Source organism: Neomonachus schauinslandi, chromosome X, assembly GCF_002201575.2.
Source record: "Neomonachus schauinslandi chromosome X, ASM220157v2, whole genome shotgun sequence".
In the NCBI taxonomy this organism is placed as follows: Eukaryota; Metazoa; Chordata; class Mammalia; order Carnivora; family Phocidae; genus Neomonachus; species Neomonachus schauinslandi.
In genome coordinates this window covers 4,751,284-4,771,284 of record NC_058419.1, presented here as the reverse complement: position 1 = coordinate 4,771,284, position 20,001 = coordinate 4,751,284, and the positions used below count along the sequence as shown (strand labels likewise).

Here is a 20,001-nt window from a genome sequence, read left to right as displayed (position 1 = left end):
GTTATAATATATTTTTATAAATATAAATACATTATATATAAATAATATATTTTTGTAAATAGAAGTTTTGTCCTAAATTAACCAGTGGTTCCAAAAGTTTTGCAAGATGAAATGTAAATGGATATTTTTAAAATTATAAAATGTTTACAGAAAATAAATTTTGTTGTCAAAATTTACTAAAGCTTAATGAGATTATTTGTAATATTTTCAAAAAGAATTCTAGTATCAAGTATTGCACTGATACAAAACCAAAATTTGGTTTTCTCTCTGTTAAAATAACAAGATTTTCTTGGGGTGCATGGGTGGCTCAGTTGGTTGAGTATCCGACTCTTGATTTTGGCTGAGGTCGTTATCTCAGGGTCGTGAGATTGAGCCCTATGCTGGGCTCTGCGCTCAGTGTGGATTCTCTCTCTCTCTTCCTCTGCCCCTCCCCCCCAATAAATAGAATCTTAAAAAAAAAGGATTTTCTTGGCTCATTGGCCTGATCCTAATAAAAGATTAATGGTCTTTCTTTTTTCCTCAGTAATCTTTTTTTATTTTATTTTATTATGTTATGCTAATCACCATACATTACATCATTAGTTTTTGATGTAGTGTTCCATGATTCATTGTTTGCGTATAACACTCAGTGCTCCATTCAGTACGTGCCCTCTTTAATACCCATCACCAGGCTAACCCATCCCCCCACCCCCTCCCCTCTAGAACCCTCAGTTTGTTTCTCAGAGTCCATAGTCTCTCATGGTTCGTCTCCCCCTTCATTTCCCCCCCTTCATTTTTCCCTTCCTACTATCTTCTTTTTTTTAAAACATATAATGTATTATTTGTTTCAGAGGTACAGGTCTGTGATTCATCAGTCTTAGACAATTCACAGCGCTCACCATAGCACATACCCTCCCCAATGTCTGTCACCCGGCCACCCCATCCCTCCCACTCCCCACCACTCCAGCAACCGTCAGTTTGTTTCCTGAGATTAAGAATTCCTCATATCAGTGAGATCATATGATACATGTCTTTCTCTGATTGACTTATTTCGCTCAGCATAATACCCTCCAGTTCCATCCACGTCATTGCAAATGGCAAGATTTCATTCCTTTTGATGGCTGCATAACATTCCATTGTATATATATACCACCTCTTCTTTATCCATTCATCTGTCGATGGACATCTTGGCTATTTCCATAGTTTGGCTATTGTGGACATTGCTACTATAAACATTGAGGTGCACGTACCCCTTCGGATCACTACATTTGTATCTTTGTGGTAAATACCCAGTAGTGCAATTGCTGGGTCGTACGGCAGCTCTATTTTCAACTTTTGGAGGAACCTCCATACTGTTTTCCAGAGTGGCTGCACCAGCTTGCCTTCCCACCAACAGTGTAGGAGGGTTCCCCTTTCTCCACATCCTCACCAATATCTGTCGTTTCCTGACTTGTTAATTTTAGCCATTCTGATGGTGTGAGGTGGTATCTCATTGAGGTTTTGATTTGGATTTCCCTGATGCCTGATGCAAATGACATATCAGATGAAGGGCTAGTATCCAAAATCTATAAAGAACTTATCAAACTCAACACCCAAAGAACAAATAATCCAATCAAGAAATGGGCAGAAGACATGAACAGACATTTTTCCAAAGAAGACATCCAAATGGCCAACAGACTCATGAAAAAGTTTTCCTCAGTAATCTATTGTGAAAAATAATGAAGGGAAACCTCACTAAAATGGAGTCAGGAGGCCAGAAGTGGGAGCTCTCATGCCCTACCACTCCTTCATGCCCTTTGCAAAACCAATAGGAAGAAGCCTATATTTTACTACTCCAGCAGGAGGAAGATTTTCTCCTTGCCTGGCAACAGCCAAGCCCATGAGAGACTCTCACAACTCAGCCAATGAGAAGCCACTACACTTAGAAGTCCCAGTTTACTCCAATGGACTTTTTTTTGACAAGCCCTCCCAATGTGTTTCCCTTTCTTCTATAAAAGAATGTTCCTCTCCTTTGTTCTCAGACTTGGTTTTGCTGTTGTTTTTGTGTCCTGAATTGCAATTCTCTGCTATTCCCAACTAAATCCATTTTGCTGGTAAAATAACTGCCTATTTTATTTTTAAGGGTAACACGATCTAAAAAGCTAAGTTTTTATGTCTTAACAAACTAATGTCTTATTCTTTAGAATGTTGACTTTATCATGTCCTCAATTATTTTTAAAAGGCCTTAATTTTAAAGGAGCTAAGAGTGTTTACAATCATGTTATCGTCTATGTTTAATTTTTTGTCACTTTGATTTAATAGATAACCAAGTATTAAATTTCTCACTATCCCATAAACTTAATCAAATGTTCAAAACTCCTGATAACATTTGACATTTTGTCTTCCCCAAATCAAATCTGAAATATCTTTTACACCTAAAACTGACACTGGGATTTCCCAGAAGGCCCAAACAGTTTATTTGTTCTTTCACCTTTTAACAAGAGAAGTACTAAACTAATTAGGTTTATTTAATATTGTATAAATTTTATGGGAAGCATTGTCAGATCCAAAAATAATAATGCTGAGCCTTTCCTAAATTAAATTTTAAGGAGTAAAATTTTAACTATATAAATATTTCAGAAATTATATAAAATTCCTAGAGATTTGTTAGTGCCCTCACTGTCCATGATATTTCTCAGAGTCATGCTGCTGCGTGGCCCAATATTAAACAATAACAGCTCAAAGTTATTAGTCATAATTTCAATTATTTTTTAAATATATTTTAAATTAAATAACTTAAATATGTTCTTACTACCATATGTTTGTTCTCTCACTAGCTTGAAACTTTCCTTTTTAAAAAGGCCACTACTTTTGTTAGAAAAGGGCCACTAAACTTTTGTTAGAACAAGTACACCCACATGGGGAATTCTGGATCTTTCAAGTGACTCAGGAATCCATTTCACCAGTTAAGTGATCTAAGAAATCCAACAAGTTTGGGGTTTATAATATACTAGGTGATGAGAAACAGCCTTGTTACCCAGTTTTACAATTGATTAGAAAATGGATAAAAATATTACCTCTATAGCATTTAAATCTCGGTATTGAAGACGTTAGTAATATATATATTCAAAGAAGTATCCTATCATGTATTTCTTAGTGGCTTAAAAAATATTCTTCCAGGGGCACCTGGGTGGCTCAGTCGGTGAAGTGTCTGCCTTCAGCTCAGGTCATGATCCCAGGGTCCTGGGATCGAGCCCCACATCAGGCTCCCTGCTCAGTGGGAAGCCTTCTTCTCCCTCTGCCTGCTGCTCCCCCTGCTTGTGCTTGCTCTCTCTCTCTGACAAATAAATACATAAAATCTTAAAAAAAAAAAAAAAAGAAAGAAATCCAACAAGTTCTTCCTCTATCCCCCAATTACATTGTCCTTATCATTGTTGGTCTTCTGAAATGATAGAGCTAATGAACTATAAAAATTAAAGTTTGCTGGGGTACCTGGCTGGCTCTGTTGGTAAAGCGTGAGACTCTTGATCTTGTGGTTGTAAGTTCGAGCCCCAGTTTGGGTGTAGAGATTACTTACAAATAGAATCTTTAGGGCTGGACGTGGGGATCCTACACCGCCGGTGAGTGACAGCCTCGCACGCTGCGGATGGGGCACAGACTCGCAGACCGGTAGCGTCGGGAAAGGACTTTAGGACAGCCCCCGGGGTGGAAACCCGGAGCGGCGGGGTCGTGCGCATGCGAACGTGCCTCCGAGACGGAAACCCCGTGCGCCGGGGTCGCGCCAGTGAACTGCAACCCCCGGGGGTGGAAACCCCGAGTGGCAGAGTCATGCGTGCGTGAATTTGGAGCGGCTGGCGGTTTTAGAAGCACAAAGGGCAGAGCGTGCCCCAACCTGGAGGCAGGACTGGGAGCGCTGCGGAGGGGTGCACAACCCAGGACGCTGCAGTTTATAGCAACATGGACAGAAACGGAGATGGTGTGGCCTGGAGAGCTCACTAAAGAACAGACTGAGGTCTCTCTGCTCTGAGGCAGACGGTTGGAAATGGTCTCTTCTGCTCTGACTCACGGAAGAGATGCGGAAAGCCGCCAGGGAAAGGCACCAGAGAACAAAAGCCCCAAAGACTGAGTCACACCGGGCCCATCCCCCGCCACAGGGGCGCAGGGCAACTCCGCCCAAAGAGGGTTGACTGAGTAACAGCACGGCAGGCCCCTCCCCCAGAAGACAGGCTGGGAAAACAAGAGGCCAGCAACCCTAGGTCCCAAGAAAACAGGTGTATCTTGCTTGGGTTCTGGCCAATAATTTGGACTCCATACATTCCCTCAAACACCCATCAACAGAATGACTAGGAGGAGGAGCCCCCAAAACAGAAAAGACTCAGAGATTATGACTTATGCTGCAGATTTACAAATGGATGCAGATAGAACCAAGATGTCGGAGATGGAATTCAGGCTAGCAATTGTGAAGACAATGGCAAGAATGGAGAAATCAATTAATGGCAACATAGAGTCTCTAAGGGCAGGAATAAAAGGGGAATTGGCAGAACTTAAAAATGCTATCAATGAGATCCAATCCAATCTAGATAATCTAACAGCTAGGGTAACTGAGACAGAAGAGAGAATAAGCGATCTGGAAGACAGTATAATAGATAAAAAGGGAAAAGAGGAGGCCAGGGAAAAACAACTCAGAATCCATGAAAATAGAATCAGAGAAATAAGTGACACCATGAGGCGTTCCAATGTCAGAATCATTGGAATCCCGGAGGGAGTGGAGAGAGAGAGAGGGCTAGAAGATGTATTTGAGCAAATCGTAGCTGAGAACTTCCCTAATCTGGGGAATGAAACAAACACTCGAGTCCTAGAGGCAGAGAGGACCCCTCCCAAGATCAAGGAAAACAGGCCAACACCCCAGCATGTAATAGTAAAACTTGCAAATCTTAGAACCAAGGAAACCATCTTAAGGGCAGTTAGGGGGAAGAGAGTCCTTACGTACAGAGGGAGGAACATCAGAATAATGTCAGACCTATCCACAGAGACCTGGCAAGCCAGAAAGGCCTGGCAAGACATATTCAGGGTACTAAATGAGAAGAACATGCAGCCAAGAATACTTTATCCGGCAAGGCTGTCATTTAGAATGGATGGAGAGATGCAGAGCTTCCACGACCGGCAGAAACTGAAAGAACATGTGACCACTAAGCCGGCCCTGCAAAAAATATTAAGGGGGGTTCTATAAAAGGAGAAAGACCCCAAGAGTGATATACGACAGAAATTTACAGGGACAATCTATAAAAACAACGTCTTCACAGGCAACATGATGACAATTAATTCATATCTTTCAATAATCACTCTCAACGTGAATGGCCTAAACGATCCCATAAAATGGCACAGGGTTGCAGATTGGATAAAAAGATAGGACCCATCCATATGCTGTCTACAAGAGACTCATTTTGAACCTAAAGATACATCCAGACTGAAAGTGAAGGGATGGAGATCTATCTTCCATGCCAGCAGACCTCAAAAGAAAGCTGGGGTAGCAATTCTTATATCAGACAAATTAGATTTTAAACTAAAGTCTGTAATAAGACACACGGAAGGACACTATATCATTCTTAAAGGGTCTATCCAACAAGAAGATCTAACAATTGTAAATATCTATGCCCCCAACATGGGAGCAGCCATATACATAAGCCAACTGTTAACCAAAAGAAAGAGTCATATTGATAACAATATGTTAATTGTAGGAGACCTCAATACTCCACTCTCAGCAATGGACAGATCATCTAAGCAGAAAATCAACAAAGAAACAAGAGCTTTGAATGATACACTGGACCAGATGGACCTCATAGATATTTACAGAACATTCAATCCTAAAACAACAGAATACTCATTCTTCTCAAGCGCACATGGAACTTTCTCCAGAATAGACCACATACTGGGTCACAAATCAGGTTTCAAATGATACCAAAAGATTGAGATTATTCCCTGCATATTCTCAGACCACAATGCTCTAAAACTGGAACTCAATCACACAAAAAAATTTGGCAGAAATTCAAACACTTGGAAGCTAAAGACCACTCTGCTCAAGAATGTTTGGGTCCACCAAGAAATCAAAGAAGAACTTAAACAATTCATGGAAATCAATGAGAACGAAAACACATCGGTCCAAAACCTATGGGATACTGCAAAGGTGGTCCTAAGGGGGAAATACATAGCCATCCAAGCCTCACTCAAAAAAATAGAAAAATCTCGAATTCACCAACTAACTCTACACCTTAAAGAGCTAGAGAAAAAGCAACAAATGACGCCTAAGCCACGCATTAGAAGAGAAATAATGAAAATTAGAGCAGAAATCAATGAATTAGAAACCAGAAACACATTAGATCAGATCAACGAAACTAGAAGTTGGTTCTTTGAAAGAATTAATAAGATTGATAAACCACTGGCCAGACTTATCCAAAAGAAAAGAGAAAGGACCCAAATTAATAAAATTATGAATGAAAGGGGAAAGATCACGACCAACACCAAGGAAATAGAAACAATTATTAGAAATTATTATCAACAACTATATGCCAATAAACTGAGCAATCTGGATGAAATGGAGGCCTTCCGGGAAACCTATAAGCTGCCAAGACTGAAACAGGAAGAAATTGACAACCTGAATAGCCCAATAATCAGTAACGAGATTGAAGCAGTGATCAAAAACCTCCCAAAAAACAAGAGTCCAGGGCCTGATGGATTCCCTGGGGAATTCTACCAAACATTCAAAGAAGAAATAATACCTATTCTACTGAAACTGTTTCAAAAAATAGAAACAGAAGGAAAACTTTCGAACTCATTCTATGAGGCCAGCGTTACCTTAATCCCCAAACCAGGCAAAGACCCCATCAAAAAGGAGAATTTCAGACCGATATCCCTGATGAATATGGATTCCAAAATCCTCAGCAAAATCCTAGCTAATAGGATCCAACAATACATTAAAAGGATCATCCACCATGACCAAGTGGGATTTATCCCCGGGATGCAAGGGTGGCTCAACATTCGCAAATCAATCAATGTGATAGAACACATTAATAAGAGAAGAGAGAAGAACCATATGGTCCTCTCAATTGATGCAGAAAAGGCATTTGACAAAATACAACATCCTTTCCTGATTAAAACTCTCCAGAGTATAGGGATAGGGGGAACATTCCTCAAGCTCATAAAATCCATCTATGAAAAACACACAGCGAATATCATCCTCAACGGGGAAAAGCTGAGAGCCTTTCCCTTAAGATCAGGAACACGTCAAGGGTGCCCACTCTCACCACTGTTGTTCAACATAGTACTAGAAGTCCTAGCAACAGCAATCAGACAACAAAAAGAAATAAAAGGTATTCAAATTGGCAAAGAAGAAGTCAAACTCTCTCTTTTCGCAGACGACATGATACTTTATGTGGAAAACCCAAAAGACTCCACCCCCAAATTACTAGAACTCATCCAGCAATTCAGTAATGTGGCAGGATACAAAATCAATGCACAGAAATCAGTTGCTTTCTTATACACTAACAACGCAACTGTAGGAAGAGAAATTAAAGAAACGATTCCATTTACAATAGCACCAAAAACCATAAGATACCTCGGAATAAACCTAACCAAAGAGGTAAAGGATCTATACTCTAGGAACTACAAAACACTCATGAAAGAAATTGAAGAAGACACAAAAAGATGGAAAAATATTCCATGCTCATGGATCGGAAGAATAAACATTGTTAAAATGTCTATGCTACCCAGAGCAATCTAGACCTTTAATGCCATCCCGATCAAAATTTCAATGACATTTTTCAAAGTGCTGGAACAAACAATCCTAAAATTTGTATGGAATCAGAAAAGACCCCGAATCACCAAGGAGATGTTGAAAAAGAAAAACAAAGCTGGGGGCATCACGTTGCCTGATTTCAAGCTCTATTACAAAGCAGTGATCACCAAGACAGCATGGTACTGGCACAAAAACAGACATACAGACCAATGGAACAGAATAGAGAACCCAGATATGGACCCTCAACTCTATGGTCAAATAATCTTTGACAAAGCAGGAAAAAACATGCAATGGGAAAAAGACAGTCTCTTCAATAAATGGTGCTGGGAAAACTGGACAGCCACATGCAGAAGAATGAAACTCGACCATTCTCTAACACCATTCACAAAGATAAACTCAAAGTGGATGAAAGACCTCAATGTGAGACAGGAATCCATCAAAATCCTAGAGGAGAACATAGGAAGTAACCTCTTTGACATCGGCCACAGCCATTTCTTTCAAGATACATCTTCAAAAGCTAGTGAAACAAAAGCAAAAATGAACTTTTGGGACTTCATGAAGATAAAAAGCTTCTGCACAGCAAAGGAAACAGTCAACAAAACAAAGAGGCAACCCACAGAATGGGAGAAGATATTTGCAAATGACACTACAGATAAAGGGCTGGTATCCAAGATCTATAAAGAACTTCTCAAACTCAACACCCAAAAAACAAATAATCAAGTCAAAAAGTGGGCAGAAGAGATGAACAGACACTTCTCTGAAGAAGACATACAAATGGCTAACAGACACATGAAAAAATGTTCATCATCATTAACCATCAGGGAAATCCAAATCAAAACCACACTGAGATACCATCTTACACCAGTTAGAATGGCAAAAATGGACAGGGAAAGAAACAACAAATGTTGCAGAGGTTGTGGAGAAAGGGGAACCCTCTTACACTGTTGGTGGGAATGCAAGTGGGTACAGCCACTTTGGAAAACAGTGTGGAGGTTCCTCAAAAACTTAAAAATAGAGCTACCCTATGACCCAGCAATTGCACTCCTGGGTATTTACCCCAAAGACACAGATGTAGTGAAAAGAAGGGCCATATGCACCCCAATGTTCATAGCAGCAATGTCCGCAATAGCCAAACTGTGGAAAGAGCCGAGATGCCCCTTCAACAGATGAATGGATAAAGAAGATGTGGTCCATATATACAAGGGAATATTACTCAGCCATCAGAAAAGATGAATACCCAGCTTTTACATCAACATGGATGGGACTGGAGGAGATTATGCTAAGTGAAATAAGTCAAGCAGAGAAAGGCAATTATCATATGGTTTCACTTATTTGTGGAACATATGGAATAACATGGAGGACATTAGGAGAAGGAAGGGAAAAATGGGGGGGCGGAATTGGAGGGAGAGATGAACCATGAGAGACTATGGACCTGAGAAACAAACAGGGTTCTAGAGGGGAGGGGGGAGGGGGGATTGGTTAGCCCGGTGATGGGTATTAAGGAGGGCACGTACTGCATGGAGCACTGGGTGTTATACGAAAACAATGGATCGTGGATCACTACATCAAAAACTAATGATGTATTGTATGGTGACTAACATAACATAATAAAATTAAAAACTACAAAAAAAAATAGAATCTTTAAAAAAATTTAAAGTTTGCTAAACTGATGGAAGAACTCAATCTCCTATGGCCTAAGGTTTTACCCTTAGCACCGACTGTCCTCTGATCCTCTTCTGCTGGGTCACACCAACTCTCCCTATGTGAAATAATATGTGGTCCACCTAGGAGAAATCCCTATTCTGTATGGGCTCTGGAAGAGTTTAACCTGGTCAATTTAGACATTCTAAAATAGAAGGATTTTTCCAATCTTCTGTCCACTCTCCCTTACAATTCTGCTGTTATCATTGCCTACATCCCTGCAGTTCTCAGTTGGCTTCCCTCTACACTTCCTGGAATCCCAGGCAAGTTAAGCCTTATCAACTAGTAGGTTTGCACTGACTGGCTTTCCTCCTGGTGTATGCCCAGACTGGGGTTGAGGGACTGCTTGCTACTTTGGACTATTAGCAGTAGTGGTCCTTAATCCCCTGGCCCACAAATTCCAAATGCCACCCTTCCTGATGAGCCTAGTCTACTGAGATGCTATGAGTGGCCAGACCCAAAGACTGGAAAGAGAAAACCCAGGCAGTTCTAGAAAGAAGACTTTCTACAGTTATACCCAGCACACTCCACAATTTGGACTACTAGGAGGAAGAAAGGAAGGACATTTTCAGGGTATTGCTGCACATCTTAGAAACAGAGTAGTGTTGCCAGGGCAACTTGTCCAGGCTGGCCAGGCACAGCTTCCATGTGAAAGCCAGAGCCTTGCCTCAGGTGCCCTTGTCTGCCAAGTTGTTTGAGTGTGCTGCCTTGGCTTGGGATCTCCATGGACTGGGCATTTGCTCTATTGGCTCCAGGCAGTGAAGCAGTAGCTTGGAGATAACCTGCCCACAACCTGGGCTGAAAGAGGTCACACACTCCACCATGCTACATGAACCACAAATATGGCTTTCTGATTTAACACTTCCCCTTCCCTCACTGCTCCCCCAAGCCTTATCAGTTGCCCAATTCTAGGTCCATTATACTTATTTAACAGTTCTGTCTCCATATCCATAGCTACTACCCTAGTTGGGGCCCCTTCATCTCTCACTTGGTGGACTGGAACCACTTCGTAGTTCTTCCCCCTGCCTCCACTCTTCCCACTTCCAGTTCATTCTTCACACTGCCACCACAGAGATAACCCTAAATCACAACTCTGACCATATCACTCCCCTGCTTAAAACTTTTCTGACTCTATGTATGTGGGAATGTAAAATGATAGAAAACAGCCACTGTAGAAAATAGCATGGTGGTTTCTCAAAAAACTTAAACATACAATTACTATATGATCCAGCAATTCCACTTCTGGGTATATACCCAAAAGGACTGAAAGCAGGATCTCAAAGAGATATTTGTACACTCATGTTTATTGCAGTATTATTCACAATGATCAAAAGGTGGAAGTAGCCCAACTGTCTATTGACAAATGGATGAACAAAATGCAGTGTGTCTATATTATGCAATATTAATCAGCCTTAAAAAGGAAGGACAACATGGATGAACCTTGAAGACATTAAGTTAACTGGAAGACATTAAGTTAACTGAAAGGCAATAGTTACAAAATGACAAATACTGCATAATTCCACTTCTATGAGGAACCTAGAGGACTCAAATTTATAGAAATAGGAAGTGGATTGGTGGGTGCCAGGGGCTGGGGAGTTATTTCATGGGGAAAGTGTTACAGTTTCGCAAGACAGAAAGCATTCTGGAGATTGGTTGCACAACATAAATATACTTAATACTACTGAACTGCACACTTTAAAATGGTTAAGATAGTAATTTTTATGTTGTGTGAATTTTACAATGATTTTTTTAAATTTTATTTTATTATGATGTTATGTTAGTCACCATACAGTACATCATTAGTTTTTGATGTGGTGATCCACGATCCATTGTTTGCGTATAACACCCAGTGCTCCATGCAGTACGTGCCCTCCTTAATATCCATCACCGGGCTAATCAATACCCCCTCCCCCCCCCCTCAAAAACCCTGTTTGTTTTTCCGGGTCCATAGTCTCTCATGGTTCATCTCTCCCTCCATTTCCCCACCCGTCATTTTTCCCTTCCTTCTCCTAATGTCCTCCATGCTATTCCTTATGTTCCACAAATAAGTGAAACCATATGATAATTGACTTTCTCTGCTTGACTTATTTCACTTAGATAATCTCCTCCAGTCCCATCCATGTTGATATAAAAGTTGGGTATTCCTCCTTTCTGATGGCTGAGTAATATTCCATTGTATATATGGACCACATCTTCTTTATCTATTTGTCTGTTGAAGGGCATCTCCAGTCTTTCCACAGTTTGGCTATTGTGGACAACGATTTTTTTAAAAAATTTTCCTGACTTCTCTTCGTCCTCTGGAGAAAGTCCAAGTCCTTGTTAAGGCATAAGGATCTGACCCTGCCCATCTGTGAACATGTGGCTTTTGTCCTTTATTAGATTGATATGGTGTATTGGTGTCCCTAAAACCACCCCCAGGGTCAGTGATTCACTAGGAGGACTCCCAAGACTAAGTATGTAGTCATCCTTAAGGCTAAGGTTTATGACCATAAAAGGATACCAAGCAAAATCAGTGAAAGGAAAAGGCAGTGTTTTCATTCATAGCCTAGAATTATTTTTGGAGACATCACATAGGCACTTTCTGCCTGGCATATACCGAAATTCCCAACTCCCAGGAGGCAAGCAGAGAGTCAGCATAAAGTACATTGTTTGTACTAGTTATCCAGGTGGAAAGCCTTATCTCTTATCATTTAGGGAAAGGTTCATATCAGTGTAGAGAACTGTTTACCTTTTCAAGTTCCCAGAGGCACATCTTACAAGCAGACCTTTTTTTTTTTTTTAAGATTTTATTTATTTATTCATGAGAGACAGAGGGGGAGAGAGAGAGGCAGAGGCAGAGGCAGAGGCAGAAGCAGGCTCCCTGCTGAGCAAGGAAGGAGCTGGATGCGGGACTTGATCCCAGGACCCTGGGATCATGACCTGAGCCCAAGGCAGACATTTAACTGACTGAGCCACTCAGGTGCCTCACAAGCAGCCCTTTCTAAAGAGAGCAGTCTCAGGCCTGCTAGGTTAACTATTGTCTGTAAAAGGGACACCTGAGTGGCTCAGGTGGTTGAGCGTCTGCCTTGGGTTCAGGTCATGGTCCCAGGGTCATGGGATCGAATCCCACATTGGGCTCCTTGCTCAGCAGGAGCCTGCTTCTCCCTCTCCTTCTGCCTGCTGCCCCCCTTCTTGTGCTCTCTCTCTCTCTCTCTCTGACAAATAAATAAATAAAATCTTTGTCTGTACACCATCTGCCCAACATCAACTTTTCCACTGTCTTCTCACCATAAACTACAGCCATATCAAACCACAGGGTGCTCCTCAAGCATGCAACACTTTAATCTACCCTTTAGCACAGGAGAGTCCCCTTACTCCTGAACTCCTCCTTCACCTTCTCACAAAGTTCTTCAAGAGGAACATTAACTGTCACCTCTGTGAAGCCTTCCCTGATTCAATGAGGCCAATCAAGTCACATACTCCTACTATGCTGCCATTATACCTTATCCATACCTCCTTGAGGTCAGGGACCAAATTTTATTTGTCAGTATCCCCAATGCTTAGTACATGGGCTGGTAGTCCCTAAGTAAAATTTGGTTTAATTATAGAATGTGTGGCTCATTAACTCACAGAAAAAAATCAAGGAGCCCACATTACTCTGCATATTCCTTCCACTGCCCTCCAACCTACATTTGCACTCATCCTTCCCTTCTGTCTCTAAGACAGAGCCATCTCCTTCCTTCCCAAGGCTCTAGAACCTACCACCCTAAGCCCTTACCATAAATTCAGTGACCCTTCATCTTTGGGTTTGCTCACTCTTTCTTCAAATATCAAACTCTCTTTACCCAGAGTATATTTCCTCACCTGAGCACATAAGCATGCACTTTAAAAAGCCCTTCCCAACATCCTGTAGCTGTGTTTATCTGCTCATTCATCCAATCTCCATCAATTCCTGGCCAACATTTTAGAAAGAGTTGTATACCTCCACCAACTGCACCACCTCACTGCCCACTTCTTCCTCAATCCATCATAAGTCAACCACAATCTTTCTACTCCTGTGATCTGCCCCCTGCTTAAAGCAGCCATAAACTCCATTTTACCAAATCTATGGGCTTATTTAAGGGCACACAGCATACTGGAAAGTTAGCTCAGCCTGGCTTGGTTTCCATGATGGTACTCTTTCCAGGTTCTTCCATTTATCCAAAACTTTCTTTCTCAGTACCCCTCTTCAGGTTCTCTTCTGCTAAAAGACCTTTCAATATTACTATCCAGAATTCTGACGCATCTGCCTTTGTTTCTCTCTTATTTTTCCTTTTTTTCATTGTATAGACTCAGAGTTTTAGGGGGCCAATAATTGACACCTCTTTTTTTAGACGAAAAAAGAACAGAAAATGGAGATAAATGTCAGCTGATGAAGCAGATGGCTTTACAGGTACAGCCAAAAAGGAGGGCTCTGCTTCCAAATACAAGGAGAATTACTGGCCAAGCTAGATTCATGAAGTTCCTGTTCCCAATTTGTTAACCAATAAGCCATTCTTCCCCAAGAGAAGAGGAAGAGGAAGGGAGGCCAATAGTATAAACAAGAGACCAGGGAAACTCCATATCCATTAAACAACAACAAAACTGACATTAATAACATTAATATGTTATATTCATCATGAACAGACCAGACATGACTTGTATGAAGATTCCCTTCAGCTGCCATGTGGAGAATCAGGCCAGGGGGCATAAAGTAAGATGATACAGGAACCCAGTTAGGAAAATGCTCAGCCAAGGGAGAGATGATAAGGCCACAAGCCTTGTTGTTTATAAAAGGTAAAGGTGAAGGGAAGTGGTAGCCAAGTCTCTTCTAAGATTTCAGGATTGGTCAACTGGGTGGATGGTAATGGTTCCAGATCGTGGAAAGAATAAGCTGAGAGACAGCAAGGAAGTTGGGGGGAGGTGCCATGCAGAGATATAATAAGGTCATTTGGGTAATGCTGAATGTAAAGTGCCTATAGAGAATCTGGATAATAATGTCCAGTAGGCCATGGAGCAAACAGGTCTAGAGTGGAGTGAAGATTATACTGCGGGCTACAGAGTGGATGAGGTTGCCTAGAAAATGTCAGTTATTAATCAATCTCAATCTCCCTCTCTCTCTCATTCTCTGACAGTGCCATTTTATACATACAAATAACCCTCATCCTACTTGGGACCCCCATCCTGGGAGACCTTCCTGCTCCACATGTCAGAAATTAGCCAGGGCTTCTTACCTCCGGGTACATACACCTACTTCTATCACAGGCCCTATCCCAGCTACGTGCACCACAGGAAGCCCCTCAACACTGCTTCACACCCAGGGAGTCACCATCCCAACTCCACTCATGGGGCAGGAGTTTGAGCTCCTGGGTGTGTGAGTGCCAGGCACTGGCATGAACATGGGATAAATGTGGATCCCACTTGGGGCACCTGGGTGGCTCAGTTGGTTAAGTGCCTGACTCTTAGTTTCAACTCAGGTCATGATCTCATGGGTCATGAGATCGAGCCTCACATCGAGCTCCACATGCGGTGGGGAGTCTGCTTCAGGATTCTCTCCCTCTACCCCTCCCCCCTCAACACACACTCTCTCTCTGTCTCTCTCTCTCTCTAAAATAAATAAATAAATCTTTTTTAAAAAGTGGGTCCTACCTGGGTCATGGTCCCTGACAAAATTTCACCTCAGGCAGGCAGGGGGCCCAGCACAGCATAACCCTTACCTGGTGGCCTGGCTGTCCAGTTCCACAAGCTGCTCAGGTCTTCTGGGGCTGCTCTGTGGCTCTGGGGTCCTGGGAGCTGCAGGCTGCTGGGAGGGTACAGCTGGGTCTCCCTGGCCACCTCTCAGGGCTGTGGGCTTCTCCTGCCAGGTCTCTCCCACCTTGGCAGCCACATTCTTCTCTTCAGAACCAGCCAAGGTGCTGAGGAAGAATAAATATCCTATGGAGCAAGTGCTTTGGGACCAGTCCTTCTTTACCCACTGCCTGCTGATGTTACCTCCTGTGGCCATAGTGGGCTCCTCTTCCAGAAGATGGGGAAGAGAAGAGCCCAGCATGGCCCCCACCACACGGAGACCAGTCTTTCTCGTCTTTGGGAGAATCCCAGTACCACTGCTCCTTTCCCACTGACAAAAGCAGTCCCCACTCATACTAGAGAAAGCCTGAACCTCTGATGCTTTTACCATCCCCTGAATCTGGCAAGGAGAAAGTGGCTTCTCAGCTATCCCACACATCAAGCTCTTTGGGAGATCTTCCTCCCTGGCCTCATGCCACACCTACACTTGAACACCTTTCCCATCACCATCCCCATCTGAGGTGCTTCCAAGGGCCTTGTTCTTTCTCCTGGTGCCTTCCCCATGACCTCTATGTGTGATGGTGCTGCTACCTGGAGGCCTCAAAGATGTTATATGCCCACTAGGCCAAGGACACTGAGTCGGGTTATTGAGAGCTTAAGCCAGCATTCTAGAAAATAAAAATCTAGTTCATCACCCGGATCCTGGCTTAACCCTGAACTCAAGCCTCCCAAAATCAGCAGCATGCCTCCAATCACTGGCGGGGCTACCCTGGGATAAGAAGATCACACTACCAGTTACCTCTAGCCCTGGGACTTTTTATTCACAGAAGTTAATCCCATAATAGGTATGCTCCCTGTCTTCAAGCTGAAATAACAAGTGGAGCAGTGACCATAGTTTTTGGAGTATGCCCTGAAAGCAATGCGATTTCTCGGCCTCAAGTGACATGAACCAAAGTACCCTAGCAGGGATAATAAGCTTATTACCACTACCAGCTGCCCAGGCGAATGCACAGGCAAGTGGGTGTTATCCCTCTCTGTGCTGCTTCTACCCTGATGGTCTGCTGCAGCCCAGCCAGATACCAAAAGTGGTCTGCTCAGATAATGCCAGTCCCTTAGCCAGCAGGATACCCTGACACACCCACCCCAACCCTACATGTGACATACATGCTTGAGCCAAAGACAAACATAGAAAGCCTAAAGAGCTTGTTTCCTGCCTCTGTAAGCCCTGAACTAGCTTTGCCATGGACTTAATCAGAATCCTGTCCCATCTCCTGTCCTTTATAGAATTACGGTAACAGAGATTGTCCTCATCAATTTGTGCATCAAGTCAAGATTCTCTGAAAAGAGTAATTTGGGGGTCCACTGCAACACAAGGACAAGTGGATGAATAAGGTTCCTTTGCCCTAGGCCTCAGAGCAAAGTCACTACAATTATAGGAGGTGTAATCCATCTGACCTATAAAAAGGAAATCTTAGTCACAGGAAGTCTTGCTGAGCAATGTAATACCCCTGAGGTCTCCCATGCCTCTAATGAATTGTCTGTAAGTCAAGTGTTTAGAGATAGGCAAAGTAATACTTCTGGCTGTAACTAGATCAAAGATTCAGTAGCCTAATACAGCTACTGTCTATTTTGGACACAATCACACTCCCACATGGAAGATAACACCCCCTTCCACTCTTATGCTACCTCCAAAAGACTCCTCTGCTGGTTGATAATGGTTGTCCACAGTGAATACATGTGCCTAAAGTTTACCTGTTCCTCATGCAGAAAGAACATAAATGTGGAAAGCCCAGGCTTGCAACATAACAAAGAGGAAAACTCTGTGTTTTAGATGTAAAAATACCCAAAGTTTGGTGGGGAGGGGATGAACTACTCTGTGTCTTATTAAAAGAAATCAGGCCAATAAAACTGTAGAGGGGAACAGCAGCTTTCCCAGTGTTCTGGTAGAAGGAGGTATTCCTTTGGGGCTGCTTTATTTAGCTTGAAGTTTTTATAAAAGGAGAGTCTGACATAGTACTTTGTGCCAGGGAATGTCCTACATGCTTTATACAAACAAACTCACTTAATCCTCACAACAACCCTGTGTGGTGGGAACTATTATTACCACTATTCTATAGGTAAGGAAATTCAAACACAGAGTGTAATAGGAACAAACTGAGCATGTTTGACTCCATATTGCTTCTATTTTCCTTGCTACTGTGACCCATAGCTTAGAAACTTCTAGTTTAGCCATGCACGTAGGCATGCTACAGCTAAGACTTGCAAAGACCACTCTTTACCCAAAACTTACCTCACCCAAGGAGATAAGTAAGTATGCACACAAATGACTATGTTATGTTTAAGATTTACAGGAACAACATGACCAGATTCCTGTAAACAAAGATAAACTAACTAAGGACAGAGAAGTTACACAACCTTCCTGGGATGTCTACAGATGTCAGTCACCTTTTAATTCCACCCCCTCCTGCTTCCTCCCTTTAACTAACTTTCTTTTGATTTTTTTATGAAGCTCAAATTTCATGCCAAGAGGAGGTAGTTCCTTAGGATAACAGTCTACCATCTCCTTGGTTTGCTGGCTTTCTGGATAAAGTTGCTTTCCTTACCCTAACATCTTGTCTCTCCACTTACTGGCCTGTCCTGCAGTAAGCAGAACGAGCTTGGATTCAGTTAGAAGAGGAGATGGGAAAGATATCCAAGGCCACATAGGGAGTAAGTGACAAAGCTTCAGTGTGAGCCCATGCACAGGAATAAATGCTCTTGATCACCATACTATACTGACTCTTCCTGCACATGTAATGAAGCAGGACTAAGTTAGAATAGGGAAGAGTTCCTCAAGTTTTGGGACAGTTTGACTGCTCTGCAGGATCTCCTTGCCCACCCCCATCACCCTTCCTCACACAACTCTTGGGAATTAAGCCACCTCTCCAGGGCCCCAGAGCCCTGTCCAGGCAGATCCACCCAGGTGGTCCCTCATGGATGGAGGATTGGCAGCCCTCCCCGTGAGTCCACAGCCCCTGCCCCCGGGCAGCTCTGAAGATCAGTGGCCAGAGGCCAGAGACGACCAAGGCCAGGGCACCCTGCCAAACAGGCTGGGGCCACAGTAGCCCCTTTCGGCTCCTTGCGGGCACCCAGCCCGCTCCCTCCCTCCCGCCTCTGCCTGGACTGCGGCGATGGTCCACACGGGTCAGAGGGGCCTGCTGCAACCCCAAGGTCGGTGATACCACCAGCGCCCACCAGGCCATCTATGCAAGGACAGTGAGAGCCCAGGGCGGCCCCAGACGGACGACCCGGCCCATTTGTGATCCTCGCGCGCCATCTAGCGGCCGGAACCAGCACGGCAGAAGGAGAAGCTACGCGGAGGCCTTTCTAGTTCTGGGCAGCCATTTCGCTTTGTGCATGGTCGTATTTCCCGATAGGCACTGCGACCCGAGCTCCCCGGTGCAGGAAATGGCGGTGCACGCAGGCGCAAAAGACTTCAGTGTGCTCGCCCCCGCCACGCAGGCGCACAGAAGACGGTGTCGCGCTCCGGTAGGCGCGCGCGCGCACAGGCGCGCGCCAATCAAAAGCCCAGGCGCGAAGCCGGCAATGATTCTCAACCTAGACTGGACATGAAAATAGACTGGGAGATTTTAAAAAGACATGGATGGTGTAAGCCACCCCACAACAATTAAATCTAAACCTCTGCATGGGGCTCAGGAATTTTTTTTTTTTTTAACACTTTCTTGGTGATTCTCAAGTGCTGCCAGAGTTTTCTCCATTGTCATATTGCATAATAAGAAGCCAGATCCTGCCCCAGGTTTGGGGAATATTACATGAGATCATGCAGACAGGGTGCTTCACGCGTTAACTAGTGGAGAGTTACTGGTTCTGGATCTTGAGAATAGGCTTCACACAACAGATTTCATAAAATAGTTTTTTAAAGTTTTTCCTTAAGTTTTTTTTTTTTTTTTTTTAAGAGGCTCTTGCACTGGAACTCAGCTTTGCCACTTGTAAGCCCTTGGGCAAATCACTTAACCTTTCTGTGCCTCAGTTTCCCTGCTTATTCATTTTATGGGGTTGCTGGAAAGATTGTAAAGCATCCAGCAGAGCACACTATAGGTGTCAGTTGCTGTTTTCACTCTGTTAACTGTCAGTGCAATTTGAACCCAAAAAGCCACATAATATGGTCTCATACCTCATAGCTTACCAAAGCCCTGGTCCATCTATGGTCCCTGTCATTGGCTAGGCTCTAGCCACTCTAGTGTATTCCCACTGCAGGGTTTGTCTGCAGTTCTCTATCTGCAGCTCTTTTCTCCTTGCTCTTCCTAGAATTGGTTCCTTTTCCTTCTTAGAGGAGCTTGCCTGAGTTACCCCATGTAAGTAGTAGCCCTCTTCACTGTCACCACTCTGTATCAGCACCCTGGCTATTTCTTTCAGAGCACTGTTCTTCCCAGGAGGCACAGATACCTATGTTCCAGACCTTTGTTCTTCATTCTAATTAGGTGCAAAACTCACAGGATTGTGGGGAGCACTGTATAAGACACAGTGAGTCAAGGGCTGTGCACCCAGTAGGTGACCCAAAGTTAAGTGGTTGTAGTGGTCATTAACAATATCTGGTATTAAAGGCCAATCAGCCCCTTCATACCCCGACAAGCCTTCTATTTCACCAGTCCCTGACAAGGACCCTCAGTACTAGCCACACTCAACTACATGCAGTGCCCAGGAAATAGCAGGTTGTTTGGAGTCCTTTGCGTATCCTGTTTCCTTTGCTTGAAGGACCTCTATTC

General features: G+C 43.3%; 1 protein-coding gene across 3 annotated transcripts in view; it reads right to left on the bottom strand.

The window, feature by feature from the left end:
• The window catches only part of ZNF185 (zinc finger protein 185 with LIM domain), a 63,228-nt gene that overhangs the window by 15,174 nt on the left and 28,053 nt on the right, over nt 1-20,001 (bottom strand). For all 3 annotated transcript variants that reach the window (XM_044911575.1, XM_044911577.1, XM_044911576.1), the window contains exon 13: nt 15,166-15,363. In XM_044911575.1, the coding sequence (XP_044767510.1) occupies nt 15,166-15,363 (198 nt within the window). The remainder of the gene's footprint in view (nt 1-15,165; nt 15,364-20,001) is intronic.